At 43.6% G+C, this 23,442-nt stretch overlaps 2 protein-coding genes across 7 annotated transcripts in view; one reads left to right on the forward strand and one right to left on the reverse strand.

Moving 5' to 3' along the window:
* Window positions 1-3,723: 3,723 nt before the first annotated feature.
* On the forward strand, window positions 3,724-6,960 carry LOC113479544 (fibulin-2-like). The gene is made up of 2 exons (XM_026847664.1): window positions 3,724-3,757; window positions 5,543-6,960. Exon 2 carries the CDS (start codon window positions 5,547-5,549, stop codon window positions 6,048-6,050), a length of 504 nt encoding a protein of 167 aa, XP_026703465.1. The 5' UTR covers window positions 3,724-3,757; window positions 5,543-5,546; the 3' UTR covers window positions 6,051-6,960.
* A 6,864-nt stretch (window positions 6,961-13,824) lies between these two features.
* PKNOX1 (PBX/knotted 1 homeobox 1) overlaps window positions 13,825-23,442 on the reverse strand; it is a 40,367-nt gene continuing 30,749 nt past the window's right edge. For 5 of the 6 annotated variants that reach the window (XM_026868007.1, XM_026868014.1, XM_026868031.1 and 2 more), the window contains 3 exons: window positions 22,432-22,508; window positions 20,631-20,803; window positions 19,329-19,648 (listed from right to left, as the gene is read on the reverse strand). In XM_026868007.1, coding sequence (XP_026723808.1) covers window positions 19,437-19,648; window positions 20,631-20,803; window positions 22,432-22,508 — 462 coding nt within the window. In that variant the 3' untranslated portion in view covers window positions 19,329-19,436. Of the gene's footprint in view, window positions 19,649-20,630; window positions 20,804-22,431; window positions 22,509-23,442 lie in introns of all 6 variants that reach the window. The other variant, XM_026867993.1, reaches the window with a different exon arrangement.

Raw genomic sequence — 23,442 nt, forward strand, 5'->3', positions numbered from 1 at the left:
TCCCCGGGTGTGAGGCAGAGCCCTGGAGGAGCAGCGAGGATGGGAGCAGAAGGGACATGGGACATGGCACCCTGGCTCGTGAAAGGTGGGGAGCTGGGCATGGGCAGGAGGGACAGGAAGGGACAGGAGAGGGCTGTGATGGGCAGGGGGCACAAGGTGCTGGGCAGGTGGGGAACAATCACTCCTGTAGCAGCAGCTGGCCTTTGGAAAGCACCTTCCTCACCCCTGGGGGAGATGGTGGCACCAGGGGTCTTGCCCACGGTGCTGTGGGAGGGGGCAGTGAACCAGACCCCTTTAAGACGTGGACTCCTTCTCAAAATACAGTAACAGAGAGAGGGGATATGACTTCATCCCTGTGTCCTGTAACAATCATCTCACAAATATCCTGAGAGATCATTATGGAGGGGTAGAGGGGAAGGAGAGGTTGATCTTAATTTTGCTGTCAGAGTATTATGTTCCAGGAACTGATAATGAAGGTCCGAAGAGCCATTTGCCATGGCTGCAAAGAACATAAATGAAAGCAAATGTGAAAGGAGGGCTGTGGGACCAAACTGAATTGCCATTGAAAATACAGTTTGGGGGACTTGGTGTCAAAAGACTCTAAGTGCTTTGCAAATCTTTCTATAAGTCTTGGGAGCTGCTCCAAGGGGACAAGAAACAATTTTGATTCTGGCTTGCTGCTAAGTGGGCTAGTCCATACTTTCAATCTAATCTAGTTTATACAAGACTTCTATTAAATTATAGAGTGCTTAAGTATTTATATTTAGGAAGAGTGTCTCCACTATCTTTTGTTTCCTGAGTGACACAAGCTAGATCAGATCTGCAAGTTTTTGCTAGAGCAATAACCATATTTGTCCAGAAAAAGTAAAACTGGATTATCTCAACCTCATTGTATGGTATTTATTTTAGCAACTCTGTTGCAAACTGAAGGATGTTAGTCCAAATGATTAAGTCTTAACTCCATGAAGCCCAGAACTGAGTCTGAATCTGGACTACTTTGAAGCCTGGGACACGCCAGACCCTTCCTGATGCCTATAACCGCAGTATGTCCTCCTGTGCACCAGACCTGCCTGCAAGGGGAGCAGAGATTTGCCTCCACCCAACAGCCAGGGGCATGTCTCTCTTTGCAGGGATCTCCTCTTCACGGGGAATTGGGACCCTCTCCTCCAACCCCCAGATCCCCCACCTCCGATGCGAGTACCCCAATGGGATGGCTCTTGTCTCAAAGGCAGGTCATGAGTTTTAAGGTCAGGTGTGAGATAGCTCCTTGGGCTGCTCCAGAGACATGGGCATCTTCAAAGAGATGGCCTATTTGTGCCTGGAGACCACTGCCACCTTGCCCCAGAGAGAGCCCCTCTAAGTGCACATGGAAATAAGACCCTGCATGCTGGGCAGGTCTCTCACAGGGAGTTAGGAAGCTTTAGGATGCCTGGGTCACACCCAAGAGCTTTGAAGCAGGAATGAAAGAGCTCTAGGCTGCTGCTGCGTGTGTGTGTGTGCAAACAAGAGCTTAAGGCAGCCCTCCTTTTGCTCTAGCAGTGCCCAGGGCTGTGTGGGACAAGCCACAGTAATGGGTTGTCCTCTCAGAAATTGCGTATGTTTATGCAAAACATGTTGCATTATCGTGAGTTTGAGCAGAAATGAACACGTTACTTGACGCATTTGAACGGAATGCTTGCAGAGCAGGCTGCTGCCCAGCACGCTGAGCATGCGGGGGGCTGTGCGCTCACCTGGGCATAGAAATGTGGTAGCTCTGATTAAAAAAAAAAAAAGAGATGATGTGCTAACAGCACGTAATGGCTGCCCAGACTTCTGCTGCCCTGAAGCTCCTCTCAGTCCACACGGCCGCTTTGGCTCAGCCCAAACCCAGCGCTCCCAGCAGCAGCCTCAGCAGTACTGTGGGGCGGTGGCCGCCAGCTGAAGGCAGGCGATGGGGCAGGCAGCTGCATTTCAGCAGAGGGTGAAGTGACTGCTGAGTATTAACCACAAATATTTACAGAGGCTTCTGTTTGTTAATTAGGAATGTGGGAACTAATAAAGTTGGGTGCAAGCTCCAGATGTTCTGAGATTGCCCCACTTGGGCTGGAGCCAGCCTCATCGAGGGGCTCCCCAGGCCCCTAGCCCCCTGCCCCCAGCAGGCACATCTGACAGTGGCATTGCCCTGGCCAGGGGTGTCTGTGTTACATCTGCTCTAGTTAGCCACAGGCTGGGACCCTGAGGATGCAAACGTGCCCCACAGCACATGCCGAGGGCAGAGTGCTGCCCCACCTGCACCCCAGGGTGCTGGGTTGGGCGTACTGGTCCTTGAGAGGGACTGGCTGGTGCTATCCTGCCCAGTGTGTCTCTGGGGTGGAAAAGGCCTCAGGAAGCAGGGGGGGAGGTTTCATTTGCCTTGTCTGCAGAAATCCCTGCAGGACCTGTAAACACATGCCCACACACAGGCTGGTGGCAGCAGCAGGACCTAGCAGTGTTTCACCCACCACCCACCTTCCCTTCTCCCCTCATCCCCAGGGCTGCCCTCTGACAGTGACGACCCCTTCCAGATAACTGGTCTTGCGAGTTTGTTTCCCTTCCCTCACCACTGAGGCCCTATCGGTATTTTACGTGTCCAACAAAAGGCAGCCCCCCCAACTCAGTGCAGCTCAGTGCTCTCGGGCTCTGCAGGGTGCAGGGGTCCCATGCTTCTACCAGAGGAATGGGGATTTTCAATCTTAAGGAGCCATGAGAGGGTGGTGGGAGGAGGGCGAGGCCCCGGCAGCATCCCATCCCACTGCCCTGAGCATGGCACCCAGCTCGGGTGCATGAGCTGGACCCTGATCCTGCAGCACCCGCCCATGCTCTTCTCCCAACACCTCCTGCTTCGAGGGGTGTGCGTGGGGGTCGGGTGCCTCCAAAACTCTTGCTGCTCTCCACAGTCCTGTGTGCTGCAAGATGTCTCTGCTTTTCATCCCATTGCTCTTGCGAAGTTGGGGGACACATTTCCAACGAATTTATTAGCACCTCAGGCTAAGACACTTTCACACCAGGGAGCAAATGGCCCCCAGGGGAGCTCAGGCTACCTGCACTGGTCAGGGAACACAGGTTATGCCCATACGTGAAACTCATGCATACCTCCTCTGCTGAGATACATGGCCTTGGCTCGCTGCAGCTTAATCCAGAGGAGAACAGCCATGCAGAGCCTAAAGCACTTCAAATGGTGTGTGTCAACTGTGCTGCATGGGAGGGCTGCCCTGCCCTGGGAAGCTGCATGGAGAGGAAGATAAAATGTGTGTCCCAAGAAGGTCCGTGCCCACCTCTGGCTCCTGAGGAGACTGTGGGGTGCATCAGCCCAGAGTTGGCTGCTCTCCGCCTGTGCTGCCTTGCTAGAGCTTTTAAATCATTTTGCTTTCCCTCTGGACACTGGTGCCCATGCCCCCGGCAGTCTGCAAAGTGCAGGGGGATGCTGACACTTCAGAAACCCTGGCTGAAGTCTGCAAAGAGGGGCGTGGGGAGAGATGACAGACCTGCAGACAGCTGGGAGATGCCAGATTAGTCAGCAGTCAGTCAAACTAAACCAACACCACCAGCAAGATAAGCATCTTGCTGGCCCTGCCCAGCCACCTTTTGTGTTATGGAGGCTTCCCCGCCTACCCGTCTCCCCCCACCAGTGTTTCATGGTGGAGCCACCACCTACAGCACATAAATAGAGGGCCCCGGGCGGGCTGAAGACCAGAGACAGCACTCGGGGTCCCACAGCACCTGGCCGTCCACCCTGCAGGTAACCGGGTAACCAGGACCCGGGGTCCACGGGGACTTGGCGTGGGGCAGGGGGCAGCGACTCAGCCAGCCCACAGCCTGGTTTTCCAGAACTAAGAGGGAGGATGAACATTTCACTGGGGAAAGTGGCCTGGCACAAGCTGTTCCCGCGGCAGCTGCCCAGTGACAAACTCCATGTTGTTGTTTTGGTGGGAATTGTCTCTGCTGCAGGAGTCCGATTTCATTGCTAGGTGGGGACAGAGGTTTCAGTGGTGAATGGGCTGCTGGGGCTGGGCAGAGGTTGGGGTGTGCGAAACCTTTGACTTCATGGTGGCTGATGGCAGTGCCCTGCTCTGTCTGTGTGTGGAGCCCGGAGGAACCAGGTGGCTGAAGCCGGGGAGTCAGGAGGGGGCTCTCGGCATGGGGCTGCGGAAGGGAGATCCTTGCTGCCACCACCTTTCTGTGGGGAGTGGGTCTGTGCTGCTTGGCACAGCCATCAGTCCACTGCGAGCAACGGTAAAGTAACTGCTAGATTAAATTGTATCGATGAAACGAGGGGGCAGAACAGTAGCTTAGAGCAAGGATAAAGCAGTAACCTGAACAAACAAAAGTTTGCTTTTAAAACAGGAAAGTTTTAAAGTTGGGGTTTGGGTGGGTTGTTTTTTGGTTGTTTGTTTTTTTTTTTTCACATTGAAGGCAGATGGAGTTCATGCTTTCAAGTTTTACCTTTATAGTTATGCAATTTGGAAATAGCAAAGGCTTCACAAGTTGAAACAAGGATGAGGTGACCCCTTGGCTTCCTGTGAGGGAGTGAAGTGGCTGGAAAAGGCAAGCAGCGAGCTGCCAGGTGGTGGGTAGCACAGCGTGAAGTGCTCAAGCTGACACCCAGACCCTCTCCTGGCTTGTGTCAGCAATAGCGTGGCCAGCAGGGACAGGGAAGGGATCTGACCCCTGTACTGGCACTGGTGAGGCCGCCCCTCGATTCCTGTGTTCAGTTTTGGGCCCCTCACTACAAAAAGGACATTGAATGACTCGAGCGTGTCCAGAGAAGGGCAACGGAGCTGGTGCAGGGTCTGGAGCACAGGTCGTACGGGGAGCGGCTGAGGGAACTGGGGGGGTTTAGTCTGGAGAAGAGGAGGCTGAGGGGAGACCTCATCGCCCTCTACAGCTACCTGAAAGGAGGTTGCAGAGAGCTGGGGATGAGTCTCTTTAGCCTAGTAGAAAGCGACAGGACAAGAGGGAATGGCCTCAAGTTGCGCCAGGGAAGTTTTAGACTAGATATTAGGAAGCATTTCTTTCCAGAAGGGGTTGTTAGGTGTTGGAATGGGCTGCCCGGGGAGGTGGTGGAGTCCCCGTCCCTGGAGGTGTTTAAGAGTTGGGTCGATTTGGAGTTTAAGGATATGCTGTAGGTGGGAACTGTGCTACGTGAATGGTTGGACTAGATGATCTCCAGGGTCCTTTCCAACCTAGATGATTCTGTGATTCTGTGAATATAGGGGTGAACAAGTTCCATTTGCTGGCCAGGGCAATCGTGCCAAATCTGTGTGTGCTGCAACATGGACTTTGCTAACCCAGTGCCCATGCTGCAGCCAGCCAGGATGAGCACTGGGGCACAAGACTTTCTGTTTTAGAGCAAACCACCCGGGTCCCAGCAAGCTGCAGATGACAAAAACAACAGCTAATGGGCACGCTGGGGAGAGGTGGCTGCATCCTGCTCACTTTAAACCCTGGGGGTCCAGACCTTGGGCGTTTGGTGTGCCCATGCCTACCGTGATGCTTGCACCTATCTCCCCCTTTCTCTCCCCAGAAGCATGGCTCTCGCTGGCACCCTTCGCCTGTTGCTCACCTGCCTCCTGCTCTGCAGCGCTGCCCCAAAACCCACGTGCGACCCCAGCGCCTGCACCCCATGCCCCGAGAGGGACGTGGAGAGGCTGACCATGGCCACTGAGGGCTGCTGCCCACCCTGTCCCCCACCCTGCGCCTGCCCCCCCTACCTGGAGAGCGACTGTGAGATGCAAGGCTTCGCCAGTGGTCACGTCCCTGCCGGCCGCTCCTTCTACATCGACTTTGCCCGCAAGCTGTGTACCTGCCACCCTGGTGGGGACATCACCTGTGCCCCGCTGTGCCCCCGCCTGCCCCCCACCTGCCAGGCTGTGGGCAGCCCTGTGGCCGACGGCTGCCCCCGCTGCATCTGCTACGACGAGGAGGAGATGGCAGTGCCTGCTGGCACCATCACCACCCACGGTGACCGGATTTGCACCTGTCCCCCCCAGGGGGGCCAGCTGCAGTGCAGCGGTGGTAAGAGCAAGGAGTGAACCTCTTCTCTCCACCAGCTTGAGGGCAGAGCGACAGGAGAGCCTCTCTGGCAGCAGAAGGCTTTCTGCACTGTGAGGCATCCTCGCTGAAAAGCATTAAATACTTTAAACTGTCCTAGAGGACTTGGCAAATATGGCCATGCCACAGAGCGCTGAAGAGATGACCCATTGTATGTCATTTATATGCCAGGGCAAAACATCTATAGTGGGTGAGCTTTCTTTGTTGTAAGGTTTGTTCCATGACAAGTGGGCTATGAGAGGTTAGATTGCTGCTAGCATCTAACTGAAACAATGCAGTTATTTATTTATTTGTAAGATGATTGGGCTTTTTGTACATGTTTATGTTTATATAGTCTGTTTATATAGTCTGTTTTTCCTGGATAAACTACCTCCCAGGAGCCAGGTTTTCAATTCCTCTATTTCACCAAGTTCAAAGTGCTGGGACCAAAATCAGAAGATTGGCGGACATCCCCCTCTCCAGGCTTTTTTTTTTGTGGTGGGAGGAGTAGGAGGTGGGTTAGCACATGGCTGTGTTCTTCAGAGGAGACACACCCCTCTCATGCCTCCATCCTCCAGAGCAAAACCTTGAAGACTCCCGTAGGGATATTGGCAGTCAAGGGTCGATCCTTCACAGCCACCTTGATGAATCAGTTACCGAGGGCTGACTGTGTTGTCAGTCCCTGCTGTGTCCCAGTTCAGCAGCAACACCCCACATTGCCAGTGACTGTCTCCTCCTCACTCTTGCTCTCCCCTTACCACTGCTGCAGACATGGAATATGGCAGAACTGCATCTTCTGAATGCTTTGACATATAGAGATATATACACATATATTAATGTATAGGGAGATTGTAATCAAAAACATAGCTTCATCAGGCTGAGACGTTAACAAGTGTTAATTGTGTTCCTTCAAGGCGCTGAATAAAATCAATTTTACCAATATACTGTTGAAAACTTTACTGATAAGCACACATACACTTTCCTCATGCCATTAGTCGGTGCTACTTAGGCCAGGCAGGCCTCAAGCCAGGCCAGCATCTCCAGTCACCTTGGCCCCAGATATACCTGGAAACATTAAACGTACTCCCTGGCTTCTTTTCTTATGCCTCTCTACTGCTCTGTCGGATGCCATTCAACTGCAGAAAACCAGCAAGAGCATAAGAATCAGGTGAGGGGTTGGAGAAAGATTGGAGGAAGGAGGTAAATTTGCTTTTCAAGACTAAACAAGGGTCCTTGGCGACTGGGGCTGTTGGAGGCTAACGCTGCCCAGGGCTGTGGTGACCCTTGGCCAGACATGAGCACTCAGCATGTCTGAAAGACTGCTTCATCTCAACCTAAGCCTGGGAAATAAGGGCACCCGAGTGACCACACTGTCCTCCTTGGAACAGCCACCACACTGATGGCCCTCAGCTGGCACCTGCAGTGGGTGCAGGCTGGGACCCAACATGGACTTCTCTGGAGGCTGGAGGGGTCTTGGGGACTAGGTGTGCCACGCTGGTCTGGGGTTTTGCATCAGCCAGTTTGAGAACACATGAAGGGGATGATCTGGGGACATAATGGGTTATGTTTGGTGTGGAGCTGGGGCAGGCGGGATACCTCCTTGCCCTGGTCCTGCACTGGCTGCTGAAGGAATGGGGAAGCAAAAGAGGGGAGAGGGAGAGGATGCCTCTAACGATGAAGAAGTCCCTGCCAGGTGCCCAACCCATGCCTGGCAAGCTCCCTGTCTTGTCCCTGCTGGGAGGACACTTGCAGGCATCACCCACCCCACAGAGCTGACGCTCTTGGCAGCTTTGCCTCCTGCCTGTGTGATATGCAGAAAACTGCAGTGAACCCGAGGGCTCAGCAGGGTAAGGAAGAGTGCTCACTACAGAGATGCGACATGGCCTCACAAAAGCCACCATGAGCTCCTGCTTGACATGGAAAACCACAGGAGGCACCAAATCTTCAGGCAGTCAGCAATTTTTGCAGAGCTTGTTTTCCAGTTCAGTTTTCAGAAACTTGTCCCTTGCGACAACTAAAAAGGTTAGGGAACAACACCTCTTACTTTCCCCTGGTGAGGTAGGTGTTACTAGAAATGTTAGATGGAGACTCTGGATGTCAGCTAACACTGAGCTTGTGACACTGACCACACGCCTCTTCCACCACGGATTGTACTGCAGCTCAGCCGTGGGGAGGGGGGCATCAATCACCCTCCCCGGGCAGCGAGAGTGCCCCCACCCTGGCATGCTCCAGGTCCAGCCGGACGCCCCAGCTCCAGCACAGGCTGAGCCCCATGCCTCATACCATCACTGCCCTGTTCCCAGAGGATGCGTTTCTGTCACAGTAAAGGGGGTTTTACTTGGTGTCCTGTACCCCTCCGCTCTTCTCCATCTGGTTGAAAAAAACCTCTTCGTTTTTAATAAGGTTAAAGCTCACTGTCACCTTACAGACCAGACACCAGACATCCCGTGCTGCTGTTGAAGCCAGCAGCGCAAGAGGTTTTTAATTACATGCTGTGCAGGTATCTACAAACATCCTGTTTATGCTTGCAAGGTGTGAGTATTTTAGCCCATGGGGTTACCTCTCATTCGTATTTGCCAAGCATTTAAGGAAATCAGTGTGCAAGCATTCTGATCAGTTTTGCAAGTGTAGTGATTGTTTGGAGGGAGCCACGAGTGATTTGGGTAGACTCCGTGTCGCCTGGGGAGGGTGGTGGTGGCAGACAATGTTTATTCTTTGTCACACATCTTATCTGCCACACCGCTTCCCCCCTTTTGTGACTGATAACCTTTAAACAAGAGAGAATGACTGACAGATGGCAATCCCTGAATATTATTGATTTTGTGCGAATGCTCTTTATACAGCATAGGACCAGTGAGGAGTTATTCATCAAACATCTGTGCAAAAGGTCCCCAGTGGCTCCTTTGCAAGCTGCCCGTTGGAGGTGGTCTTTGCTCTGCCACCATCATGGATTTATTTGATGACAGCTTGCACCTCCAGCCTCTGGCTGGAAGTCTCACAGGATCTCTGTCTACATTTCATGACACTGAAATAAGTAGCCACATGATGTTACTTTTCCCATAAACAGCTGCACCAGCACAGAGAGAAAAGAAAAAAAACCCTGTTCAGAGATGACACCATTCAGTTGTCAGAATTTACTCACCTATGTTTAAATGTCTTGGGTTTTGGTATGCTTTAATTGAATGGGTGGTGTGCTGGATTCTCCAGTATTAATCACCCATGTGCTTGTCTACACTTTGGACACAGTATTGCTGGTATTGTTATTTAGATCTTTCCAGCTCAGATTTTCCCCATGGACATCAGCGTAGTTTTATGGCTGCCCATTTGCATGCTCGCTGTAGTTTTGCATCACAGCTAAGCACATGTTTGCAGCTAAGAAGCCATACATGTTTCTTAAGTGCAAAGCAGCATACAAACGCTGGTGCTTCCCTGAACTAGCCCTGAAAATTGAGTCAAAAGCTGAAATTTGCCACTCCTAAGAAGAACTCCTTTTATATATAGTGCAATCAAGTCAGGGGTGTATGTGTGTGTTCATGTTCTTCAGTGTCCCATAACTTTGTAAAAGATCATTACTGCTGCTTAGTTATTTGTGGAACTAACATAGCCTTTCTTCAGTGTATTAATGATTTAATCATTGAATTAAACAGAACCATGTTTTAGGCATCAGTCCTTCTAACATGCCCTCTCCCTCCCTGCCTTGTGAGGCTGTAAAATATTAGGGTAAGTGAAGGCCCATTAGGAGGTGTCCTTTTGGCGCAACTATACCCAGTGCCAAGAAGTTAAAGTGCTTGTCCAAGTCCTTCTACTTTTCCTGACACCCTGCCATTAGTGAATTCTTTCTGGGTGGTTCACCAAACAGCTTTAGCATCCTTGCTGCTCTGCTCCCCCAGCCCATGTCTGCAAAGCCTGTGCAGGGGAATGGCTGCTTGTCATTTTGTCTAGGTGTTGTGTCTTAAATGATCAGAAATCCTGATCCTGTGGCAGGTTCAGTACTTATGATTCCTGATCAGGATGAAAATGTGACAAGAGGTTTCATAGAGGATCCCCTAATTTAACTAATCTGTACCCACTCAGTGTTGGTAATGAACTGATTTGACACTACCTTTTGAATTTGCTCAATACCTTTTGAATCTGTTCCTTATAGGAAATTTTAAGTGCATACGGTTGTTCTGACATGCCTGCCAGCGTGCCAGTGATGCAGCGTACTACCCAGCAAACAGCACACAGATGAAAACTAAACTCACACAGGCACATGCAATTGGGTCAAGATAAAAAGACAAGTAGTATGAAGTAAAAGTTAACCTACATCAGGACATTGAGCTGAAGTGGATTTTTTAATCCTTCCTATATCCCTTTGGTTCAATATCACAGTGAAAAAATCATGGAGGTATTTTAGAAGAAACTGCAAATAATTATTGCATGGTATTAAGATAAGTCCCAATTGTTAGATGCGCTCTGTGTTACAAATAACAGCCTTTCCTTCCTTTGTGTCAGTGGGCAGGAAGGGCCCAAAAATGGAGATTTGGCATTTAAAACAGCTGTCTTTTGGGAAGACCAGAAGAGCCAGCACTTGGGTTATCTTAGTCAAAATTACGTAACAGCAGCAAGGGGCTGCATAAGATTTACCAGTCAGGAGTTTCAGGGCAAACTCAATATATACACACTTGATGCAGTATATATTTTTCTTCTGAAATTTAAAACAAAAGCAGATTTTTCTGACTCTAAGTGTAATGTCTTTAAATTAAGGATTTGTATGCTTTAATAGGGAGGGGGTTTTCATGTTTCCCTAAGATGTCCATGTTTTGTGATGCATAGTATTAAAATATGCATTCCTATGCCTAAAACCTTTTACTGGAGCAAACACAAACATTACAAAGCACGTACGTGACAAAAATGACACACACTCATTTGGGAAAATAATCTACAAATTGTTCTATGCCTAAAGTGATTTAGCTTTAACCTTGTGCATCTATGCTAAGGACAGGTTATTTTTAGTTACCACTTCAATACTGCATTCATAAATAGCAGCATCCACAACTCAGTTCTGTAAAGTTGTTGGGCTTTTTCCAGCAAAGCTGGCTTTGAATCTTGGAGTGATTTGTGGAGTCATTATTCAACACTATTCACGGTTCAAAAGCTCAAGAGACCCAGAAAAAGTCTAGGGTATATAATCAAGGATTAATTGTTGCCAGCTTTCAAAGAAAGGAAGGGGGGAGGAAAGAGAAAGAATAGGAATACAAAAAGAGTTGCTTGAAAGCAAAAGGGAGGATCTTAGAGGAAAATGATTATTTCTGTAGCTGCTTAAAGTGTCACTGCGTCTAGAAGTGACTCAGTATTGTTTTCCCCAGCATCTGAAAAGCTGAAAAGGCAGCACAGATATTATCTAACAAATACCAACATAGTTACTCAAAATCTCTGGAGTTTTGCAATTCTGAGTTTTATTTGATGATGCTTCTTCAAAGTTTTCAGAAGCTTTCAGCTTTCAATCCAGCTATAGTACTAAGTTAAGAAAGTTAATCAGAATCAGCTGTGCAAAATAGTCCTTTTGTGTATTAAAAAAAAAAAGAAAAAAAATCACCCTCTTGTTCCACTATAAAAATACAGTGAGACACCAGTAACAGAAATTATTGTCTCTCCCCCCTTCCTGGCCTTAATTTGGATCTCAACCATGGAACCACACATATTCCTAAGTATCTTTGAAAAAACAGTACCTGTGCAGTAATTGACTTTGCTTGTGTAATTGCACATCTAAGTCCCCTTTTCCGTACGCTAGCCTCTGCTGAAAGTAGTCTAAATCTCAAAGACCAAATAAAGTTATAAATTGTGCGACACAGAAATGCGTAGTAAACATAATTTGATGAACGTTAAGACATTAAGGAGAGTCTCTGCAGTTTGCAGCTCACAGTGAAAGGTTGCGGGGGTGGGGGGGAGCAGAGCAAAAATAGCATGTAAATCAGTCACTAGCCTCTTACGTATGATCTGCATATTTTTCATGACTATTAAAAATTTTTCAAGTTTAAAAATGCTTGGATTTTAACAAAAACATCTCTAAATTAAGTTTTATTACCACACTCACATTTAGTATGTGCTTCAGTTTATATTTAGAAAAAAATGTGTGCTGGTCAGGAGGCAGCCCAACAACTCTGATTTGTGCTAGTAGTGACACAAAAGTCCAAAGACCAACAGAGAAGATAAATATCCATCGGTTTTCCCCAATTACTTCATAAGCTCTAGAGGAAGTCTTAGTTACATCAGGAAGACAAACCAAATCTGACCCATGAAGGTCACATTGCTTTCAGGTATTAGTAGAGTATCTAAATGGTGGTTTGTCTTTTTTTTTTTTTTTTTTTTTTTTTTTAACTGCACACCTTGCAACTCTGAACTTGCATGAATTTAAGTATGGATTTTGAATAAATACAATAATAGTTACCTAGTGTGTGTCCCAGCCTTATCTGTTACTTTTTGCAGAATCCTCATTTTCCACTGTGCATGTTTATTTTCCCATATTGCTCCGGTTTTCTACAGATAGGTATTTAAACAGCCCTAAACTGCATACTAAAGGATTACTGTTTTGTAAACAGGTGCTCCACAAAAGCAAACAGGCTCATCAGTTACTTATGACTATGCTTCTGATTCCTGAAATGCCTTCTTGAAGAAGGCAAATTCATCTTTCAGGGAAATTTAAAACCAACAGACTAGGAATACACTATATTGGAGATAATTTAGGTGAAATAATCTGGTTTACAGGTTGAGGGTTTTTTTGGTTGGTTTTTTTACTCTCTTCAGATTAAGGAAAAAATTGCTTCCTCGCAGCAGTGGAGTTAAAACTATTTACAGTGTTATCACCAGGAGTTATTCTCAGGCACTCATTTAATGTCAAAGAAACGATCGAGTGCTCTTTTTACTAGGTCATGTAGTGACAGGACGAGAGGTAATGGTTTTAAACTGAAAGAGGGAAGATTTAGATCGGATATAAGGAAGAAATTCCCTACTGTGAGGGTGGTGAGACGCTGGCACCAGGTTGCCCAGAGAAGCTGTGGCTGCCCCCTCCCTGGCAGTGTTCAAGGCCAGGTTGGACGGGGCTTGGAGCAACCTGGTCTGGTGGAAGGTGTCCCTGCCCGTGGCAGGGGGGTTGGGACTAGATGGTTTTTAAGGTCCCTCCCAACACAAACCAGTCTGATTTTATGGTTAAATATTCCTGTGTCTAGAAGACATACTACTCAGAACACATACTATTCGGTTAATCACAGAATAACCCTTAAAAAAAAAAAAAAAAAAGATTCAAAATCCTCGGAGACATATTCTCAAGTAAAAAGCTGTAAAAATCTGGCATGGCGTCACAAGGCTGTACCAGCCCTAGGCAGTACAGTCACATACAACCCCTTCAGCCAGAGGTATTGGGCTCAGGGCTGCATTGTTCAGGGATCATACTTGGATGACACCATGACAGACGCTGGGGAAGTAAGAGTAGGAATAAATAATGCTTCAGTGCTAAGCAGAGGTATATCTTATCTTCAGAACACCCATGTCTGACTTCATCTTTGCCGAGTAAGACTCATACACACTGAATGAAACGAGTTTTTTGCTAGAGAGGAATCACTATCTTGTAATAAAAAGTCTGCTCATTTCCCAAAGATTTCTGATCTAGTAGAACATGATGATTTTAGAAATTTAGAATTACAATCTATCTGCCCAAGCAAGTTAACACATGGGACTTGCACAAGAGGAAGTCTTTTCAAATGAGTTGTCACTATATATGCTTGGAACCATTATTGGAAGTTTGATGTCCATGCCATTTTAATTAACAATTTTGAAACAACAACAACAAAAAAAATGAAGTCACACATATTATGGAATATTTACCTGCTAATTCTTTCATTGAAGCTGCTCCTGCATTACAAAAGCATAATAAAAATCCCCATACTGGTAAGAACTAGAAAACATTTTTCTTCATTTGCATAAACAAGAAAACCCAAACAAATTAAAAGGCCGAGGATTGTCCCTGGCCTGGAACTGGTTAAGCAGTTTGAAAGTGTGCTCAAGATTTCTTAAAAACATTTGTCTTTCAGCCAAACAATAATGTTAAAGAAAAGTGAATGCTTTGCTTTATAAATGTGCTTTTTCAGTTCACAGAGAACAGTAGTGTAAAAATAAGTCATCCATGAAGTATATTCTGATTTTTAATTTTATCCCTTGATAGATCAGTTGCTGCAAAATCCCTTAACAACCAAGGAAAAAAAGTTACAGGGTTCACATTTTAAAGATTGTCGATTGTGTAGACCAAATGTTGCTAACTCACAGAAAGATTTATGGGTGACGTAACCTGGATTCTATTAACGTGAAGTCAGTATCTTTATAGTAGTCTACAAGGTTGGTAAGGCATTTCATTGCTTTCTCACACCTTGCTTTTCTCTGGCAAAGCCAGCTGCGATCACTCAGCAGGTCCTAAAGAACTAAGTCTCAGAAAAGGAACAGATTTTATATTTCCAGGTGACAAGAATGAACAAATAACATGATTTGGGCAATCACTTAAAAACACATTAGTGCCGATTTCACTACACTTTACACTGGATGATCATGTTGCTTTAGGACTTAAAAATTAAACAACCCCAAACCTATCTGAAGGAGCTTAACAAGCCAAAGGCGGATGGGGGGAGGGATTCACAATGAGTTTTGAGTTTGGCAAAACAAACCTGCTTTACTATTCAGCTACACTGAACAGTAAAAATCAAAATGTATTCAGCACAAGGCTGATGATTTGATCATTTGCACACTACAATTAAACGTGCATTTTCATGGATATGCTCTGTTTTTAGGAGGTGGTGAGAGTTTGAATTTATTATTACGAAACCAAAACATTTCACTTAATTGTTTAACATGCGAGATTTTCATAAGGAAATGGTAACTTACATTTCCAACAAGATTTCAAAATTACATTTTGCCTATTCAGCTCTAAAAACTAAGCTGAATATAAGGCTAAAAAATTTAAAAGACTGATCAAAGTAACAGAAGTCAGAAAGACAATAACAATACAGCACCTAAAAATGGGTAATTCACACGTTTTTGACACCTGTGTCTTGCATAGACAAATACTCATTTTTTTCTCCCAAGATGACTCAGCTTCAGAAAATAAATCTTAAATCAACATAGTTACAATTAAATGCATGTGTTCCAATTTTTCAAAATACCAGGGTGTTTTGTTTTTTCGTTTAAGTGCTACAAGTCTAATGGTTTTATGAAACTATCACCCTTTGAAAAGGCTTTGTTTCATCCTTTGGGCTGTCAAGTTCATAAAGCCAGGAAGCTGAACTGCCTTCTAATTCTACCAGAAACAAACAGATATATTATTCATGCATTAAGTCTTTGTGGCCCTACTCCACTAGAATATCCATAAACCTGAAGCTACTTTTAAAGCACAGGAACCGGGAACTCTAATTCTGCAGCATAGGTCTGCTTTCTGGCCACATTTTGAACATCAAAACAGTATGTGGTGCACACCAGGTCAACATGAATTGCTGCTCTTCCAAGCCCTTCATCCACATCCTGGTTTCCACTGGAAGAAAACCTAGGTATGCAGGCAACAAAGTTGGAGGGTTCTACAACGGTTCCCACTAGTGATCAGGGACCAGAACAAGGAACTGATTCTCTTGCAGATAAGTGCAGCCCGACATGCAGCCTTACAGAGCTTCCCTGAGGTCAGCAGGACTCCACTTTGACCCAATATCCAGATTGAGGATCTCTCTGCAGAGCCAGAGCCATGCCTGTCAACTCTAAATGTTTTCCAACATGATTATTTCTTTGGAACAGTCATTTAAAAACACATCCTAATCGATTTTGAATTAATTTCCTAAAATGCAGTGTTTATCTAAAGTTACAGAACAGGAAATTGCCTTGCCTGTTACAGAAATGTTGGAAAAAATTGGACTGAGAACCCTGTTTTGGATTAATGACCAAGATTATGTTGAAAAAAAGTTTCAATAATCATAACTGCAGAAGAATTACACTGATGTTAAAAACAAATTAGTTCTATTGCATATGAATAGGACTTTAAGGGGGGGGGGAATTATACATGGGTTTAAAGTTAGTTTCCCTGTAAAGACTTTTTAAACTAACGTGAACATGTACCTTTCCTGAAGTACAGAAATCTTTCTTACACATCAAAACACTAAGGTCACTACTTTTTTTTTTTTTGTTTAAATCGTGAAAAGAACAAGTGTTTCTGTGCAGCTCATACCCACTACAGAATAAAAGAAAAGGTTTGAGTTCCATATGTTAAGCAATACATTTGATTGCACTGGTAAAGCCTTTTCAGTTTTAGGAATTCACATCCCTATGGTTTGCAGTTTCTGATGTGACAGTAAAACTATTCCATATTCCCCCCCTTTCACAGTAAATTTTGTCAACTTCACTTTCTAGGTATTGATAAACTAGCTGAAGACAAGGTTGCAAATGTTTCAGAAGAATAAAACTTCGTCTGCATGTAAGGTAGGGGGAATAAAAAAAAGCTAACCAGGTAAGAGTTTCTTTCTGCAAAATAAACTTCAGTAAGCTTGCAAACTCCGATGCCTAGTTGTTTCCAATTGAGTTCCAAGTGGCACATAAACCACATATTCCTGAACTCTCTTCCAGTCAGCTGTGTAGATCTTAAAAAAAGAGAGGGTATTAAAACAATTTAAGATCTCAGTTCTCATAGTCTTGAAGTGTGGGCAAATGCCCATTGCCCCGTTATCTCCAAACCACAGAAGTTTTGCCTGTTTTGGTTTACTCTTCCCTTCACTGCTGGCTACTTGCTAACCCAACAGTTCTGCCGGCTTAGCTGCTTTCTAGACTACCTTGAAGCAGGCTAGGGAAAGCTCTGCTGGTAGAACTGAGGCAGCATCAACTGGTCAGGGAGAAAAAGGAGATAGTGAGAAATGGCCTCTTCCTCCAACACAGGTTGATTTGGACAAGCAAGTATTTGTCCATAGGCCTGAAAAAGTAGACTATTCATCTGCCTACGTGCTAGAAATAAAGATTAATGAACTATTAAATATGAATAAGAGTAGCTAAATAAAAACTCCAAACAAACCAAAACGTATAACCCACTATATAATGGAAACTGTGGGGGTGATGAAGCACTTCGGAGTTAAATCAAAAACGACGACGAAAAAAGAAAAATACAGAATCTGTTTCTCAGTTCTAGTCATCTCAGGTATCCTTTATAGCAGCAGTACGTTGAATGTTTCCAAAGTAGCATGATCTGTACTTGATAGCTGTCTTTTTAAATGTTTTGGGGTCAAACTGGATTTGGCAATAGCTTTTGACATAATTCTGCTATATCAAAGCCTTCCTAATTACATCTTTCATTATTCATTTACTATGCTTTTTGACAAACATGGCATGTTAGTGGCAAAGCAGAGAAGTTAGAAGAAAACAAATTCATCAGAAATTACCACTCCAGCTGGAGTAGATCATTACAGTATTTGAACTAAGAAGCAAGATCTGCAGCCAGGAATAAGCAAAAGCCATAGCAGAAGCACCACTTGTGTTGAGTAAAAGCCAATGCCAATTTTTCAAAATAGCTACTAGTCGTTGAAAACTAGTATTATTCTCCATGTATGTCTGTATTCTCCATGTATGTATGCCAGCGCTACTGACCATACCAACTTACACTTGCCTTGGAAGAAAATCTTTAGAGACCAACTTCCAACCATCTGAGTATGTCAAAAAGTACACATGTTAATCCTGCTGAAATCAATGGGACCTAAGCACATGCCTGAGTGTTTTGTGAAGCAGAAATTAAGTATTCAGTTAAATACTTGCATCTGTCAAAGGCCTTTGTTCAAATACAATATCTGAAGATTCTAAAAGCTAACGTCTTCTTCCCTGTCATGTTAGAAATGCAACTAGATTTGGTCTAAATCAGAAGGAAGTTCTGGCTTTGATCTCATCCAACACTGTGACAAATGGACAGGGGGGAAAGAGGATGTTGATCATACCATGAGACTCTTGGAGTCTGCTATTTGTACTTAACAACGGGAACTACAAAGTTCCAAAAGTAAGTGTTCATGGATAGACAGACACAGACTCCAAACTTTGGGGGAAAAAAAAATTAACTGTTAGCATTTAAAAAAAAAAAAAAAAAGCCTTTTCATCACTAGCTTTTAGTTTTTAAATGACACACAAAAATTTTCTACTCTAATAAAGCCTGCTGTATATTCTGGTAGTGACCTTCAGATTTGAAGAAATTTTATATAAATCCGTAAGATATAGTCTTTTTGCATTAGGGGAAAATATTTCAAATGCAATAAAATAGCAGAATGATAGCAGAATTCATGACTGTATAGTAGGCAACTTTTCATTTTTCAGATGCAGTTGTATAAACTATAAACTGTTAAGCTTCTCTAATAACCGGAAAAGTTATGGGTATTTGAATTTACTTACCTGAATAGTCATTTAGCAAATATCTTCAGATACAAGTCTAGATACAGAGTTAATGTAATCTGAATATTAGTTTACACATAATATAAATCAATGTTTGACAATATCAAAATCCCATCGAACAGTGGGCCCTTCTTATGCTATTATCAAATATAGTATATCACTGTGGGATAGCTGAGAACCATAGAATGCTAGTGTAGGCTTGTTTATTAAATTTGGTCAGTTTTCAGACCTTCCAAATAGGAATACTAAACATTTATTTTTCCCCTCTGGAAATTTTTTTTTTTCCTCCTGCTTAATACAGTCGTCATCCCAATTCCTAGTGAATTTATAAAAATATTTTTTATCCAATAACCCCGGCAAGGTAAAAATAGGAGTTTTTATAGCAAATGATAAACAGGCTCACGGACTATGAGAGAAACTAAACTTATTTAAATTGCCATACATTCGCTACTGAATCACACATCAACATTTTCTTTTTATGTGTGTTGCTGTCCACCTCAGACTAGCAGTTTTTAAGGTGCAGAAGCATCTTTCAAATATATGCATCTAACTTAACCATCAAGTTCCACACACTAGTGTCACATGCTTTAAATTTACATCACCTGCCCATCAAGAGCTGTGTTAAATAACAGCACTAATTGAAACTGCGTAACTTTTTAGAAATTGCAGCACTTCCAATTCATAGAACAAAGGGGTGCTTATGTGGTTCTTTATATTACTAGATATAATTTTCTGAAGTAAGAAAAAGGAAAAGAAATGATAGAACAACACATTTGAAAGAAGTTGCTGCACCTGCAAAAACACTCTTTAAGCTTACTATGAAATACAAAAAAGTGCACCCTTCTATATCTACATATAAAACATATTAGAAATAAAACTTGTGTAAAATGTTTGCTGTGCAAACTATAAAAACAGTCAGTCAGTTCATTCTTTTTCCTAAACATTTTGTCACACTCTCTTGCTTCCTACTGCAGAGAATCGCTGTTATCCAAGACCAGCCCACTGATATTTGTTGTTGAGAGATCTCCTCCATCATCTTCACCGCTGTCTACAGACTCATCCTCACTTTGCCCTGCCATCATAACTTGCTGAACAGCCAAAGTAGCACCATCGGATGACAAAGACTGGAGACTGTCTACATTCATGTTGACTGGAGCTGTAATTGTAACAACAGCACCTGGAGAAGCATAATTGTAGTACTTTAGCACCCTTCTCGATTTCTAATCTTAAGTAATACATATTTATATATAACAGAGTTTGTTTCTAATCAACAGGAAGAAAACTTAAGGAGCTAAATGAAAATAAAAGCTATATAGGTTGTCAAACACTTAAATATCAGTAAATGCTAGAATTAATTTGTCCAGGAATTGTTAACTTAGCTGTGTTACGGACACCCATTACAGCAATTCTCCTATGAATTCATGACAAGCCCATTGCTGCAAAGTATTCCAGCTTAATTCACTGCAGAAAAATGGGAGTGTTCACAGAGATCTAAGGTGGTTTAAATGGATAAAACTGTTGTCAGATCCAGTGGAGGCTAAGGGAAAAGTTGCTACAAACCAGAAAGCAAAAAAGCAGCAGGTGGCAGGACAGAAAGGATGGTCCTGAGATTAAAGCTGTTACTTATCTTTCTGAAATTAAGTCAATTTGTTTGATCTGATGCTAAGAAAGTTACATCAGTCTAAACCCTTGGAGGCTCTATTACATTTCTCTGCTTCTCAGTGTTCAACTTGAAACACATGAGGCTTATATAGAATTGCAGAGGCTCAGTCCCTCCAGCAATAGCGAAAGAACACCAACAGGATGAGATGTCACAAAACTGAAATTGCAGTCCAATACTGCTAATCAAACAGAATGCTACTGACATGTGTACGCATACTAAGAAAACATAGTTGGCCCATCTAACCTTTGTTCTGTCAGTTCGGAACTTCTGAAACAAAAACAACAGTCTCTCAAATGAATTCAGTAAAATACCCCTCAAAACACAGAATGGTTTTTAAGAGGGAAAAACTGACACATTTCTGTCGCTTTTCCAGATTAAAACCACATTTATACTGAAATATCAAGAAGTTCCCCTCCCCCCAAATGCATCAAACCCTTCATTTCCCTGTTACAGAGGAATTAACTTCTTTATCTGTGGTTTAGCCAGTTCTCCTTACCATCTGACATCGTGAGCTCATTAGACTGCTGCTGAGCAACTCCTGAGGCAATGGAGTCAGGCCAGAACCTCTGAACTGGTCGGTTCTGAGCTGTTTTCTTCTTTGTTTTTGGAGTTTCAGAACAACTGGAATCCAGCATCGGCTGAAGAATTCGCCTTCTAGCATTGATAAACCTAAACACAATCAAAGGCAAGAAGTACTTATGACCAGTTGGCTGTAAATTCTCTCTCCCTCAGATTCACAAAGTATGCAGCAGGAAAAAAACAATTAAGAATATAAAATCTTCTCCCTACCAGCTTGGCTTGACACTCTTTCTAACACCTAAAACTGCTTCTAGAATACTGGCATCCTTTGATTTTGGCAAACTAGCTAGGAAAGTACTTCTATCCTTTTGCTGCTAGCAGTATTTCCCCCCCTCAACCTCAGAAGGGGAAATTCTTCAGACAGCATGACAGATGTACATTTCAAGATCTTATTAAGAACTAAGCACCAGAAAACTTGCTGACAGCACAGCTCAGAAAGCCGATACTCCTCTCATTAGGGTTCACCTAAAATCTAGCTCCTGCCTAACCTAGTTTGTTTAGTCTGGTTTCATTTACTTCCTTAAGCTCCCGTATTACTTATTTTATAGGCTCCCTGGCTTTACAAGGTCTGGTTCCTGATCCAGGAGACAATAGCAAACATATTTTTCAGATCCTTCCCAATTCCTTTTCGTTCCTTGATTTTCACTTGTTTATTGTGCATGCTAATTGCTGCCCTTCCCCTTTCTGCTAGTGAACAGGAAGAAGATACTTAAATCACACCTCACTTAGCTACAAGCAGTTAACTGAATCAGTGTCAATGTAGCCAGATGTGGCAAGGAGCTGTGACTGAGGATAGCATCCCTTGCTAAATCTGACAAAACATATTCAGGACCCCTCGTTACCTGCAGTGGAAGGAAGTAGGGTGCAGCTGGCAGGTCCACATGGTGTAATGCAATGCTTTGCAGAGACATTAGTCGGATCCCAGTACCACAGAGCTCCGTTACTACCGTGTCACACAGGCATAGTTACACTGTTCCACTTTTGGAATCAGTGTACTGCCACTATCTTGAGTATTTCCCCACCGGAGCCCCTCTGCAGCCATGCAGCCAGCGTCATCTTTGAAATCTGAGGAAGATCCCTGTTGGACTTAGCTGCAATAATTTTAGGAACCAACACCACAAGCAGAAGAGGATGCATGTCGGCACCCTCACTCTTCTCTTCTGCAGGGGCAGGTGTATTATCTTAAACCTCTAGTGAAGATAAGACATGCTAAAACATGTTGAGACCATGAACTAGAGTAGTTGAGTTATTGACACTCTCCATTTGGACATTACTGCTCAAAGTACCACCCTTTGATAGGAGAGCAGAATGCATATCTGTTGACAGTAACTTCTTAACATTTGCAACCATGATTACCAGAGAACACTTTTCAGATCTTCAGGTCACTAAACGCCTTTAAACTTCAATTTATTTACTTGCAGAAGAGACATGAGAGTACTTCCATCTCTTTCAGCAATAGAACAGAACGTAATTCCTTAATGTTGCAAAGTTTCTGGAGTCCTTATATAATTTAAAGGGCACAAGTATTATTAAACCTTACCATAAAAATAATATGCTTGTGTATCAGTGCGTAATTCTTGTATTTTTATATGTATTTTGTAACACAGGTAAGCCAGCAAATTTAACTCCAGATGTCCAGGTTATACTTTTAACTATTTCTCTATGTTATAAGCATGTGGAGACAGTGACAGACATTAAGTAAGAGTTTTTGCTCTTACCAGTTGTTAACCTGGAGTAGTGTCAAATTTGTTTGTGCTGCAATCTGTTTCTTTTCATCTTCTGTTGGATATGGATGCTAAATAGGACAAAAAAGCAGACAAAAAAGGCATAAGCTTGTTTCATCTCCTCATCAAAAATAAGGACTCCTTTATTACAACTGATTAAAGCTGCTAGATAGATTAAGACCATCTGACTTGTTAAAAACCAAACTTTAGAAACCTCACAAACTTTTATAGATAAAAATCATTTAACAAAGACTGCTTTACTAAATGAAACTGATTTTATCCTTAAAAGTGTATATGATTCCATTAAACTGCTGATGTGTAATTCGGAAGAAAAAGCTTCTCATGGCTGACAGTCTTTATTAAACAGCATGATCCCTGGGCAACACAGCATGTGACAAGATCTGATTAGTTATGCTGTCTAAAGGCAATGTCATATGAGGGTACTGACATACATTTTCTAGTTAAATAAAGCTACTCTGAACTAAATAGATGAAGAGAGCGTACGTAACATAAGAAGCGTACACGCAGTTTCCCTGTGTCATTTGTCTGTTGTAAAATGTTGTAAAAGACAGGATATCAATCAACTAAACATTGTGATAGAACTTGAGACTAATTTATCCTTTCAGGATAAGTATTTATGCAAAAGAAAGACATTCTGCTGAAAGGACAAGTAGACAGTAACACACTTGGTATGCATTAGAAGGACTGTTGGAAAAGGCGATAAAGCCAGAAAATTTGAAATTCTCCTCTACAAAAAAAATTCAACCAAAACCACAGATGGAACTATTTTCCCTTGTGCCATGAACCAGGGTGTAGCGAACATTAAGTCCTCAACACAATGATGAAAGATCCCATTTGAGATCACAAGGTACAAATGCAACTTACTTATTAAAATAAGAAAGTCGAGCAACGTTCGATTGTGGAATTACTCCAAATGACTTCAGGGAAAACTGAACTGAGATTATAGAAATGACAACAGAATAAATTCACCTTCTTTATGAAGTA

This window comes from Athene cunicularia, assembly GCF_003259725.1.
Source record: "Athene cunicularia isolate RWA chromosome 1 unlocalized genomic scaffold, athCun1 chr1_part1, whole genome shotgun sequence".
Classification (NCBI taxonomy): domain Eukaryota; kingdom Metazoa; phylum Chordata; class Aves; order Strigiformes; family Strigidae; genus Athene; species Athene cunicularia.

Coding starts and splice junctions, on each gene's coding strand:
- LOC113479544 (XM_026847664.1), top strand. CDS start 5,547: ATGGCTCTCGCTGGCACCCTTCGCCTGTTGCTCACCTGCCTCCTGCTC.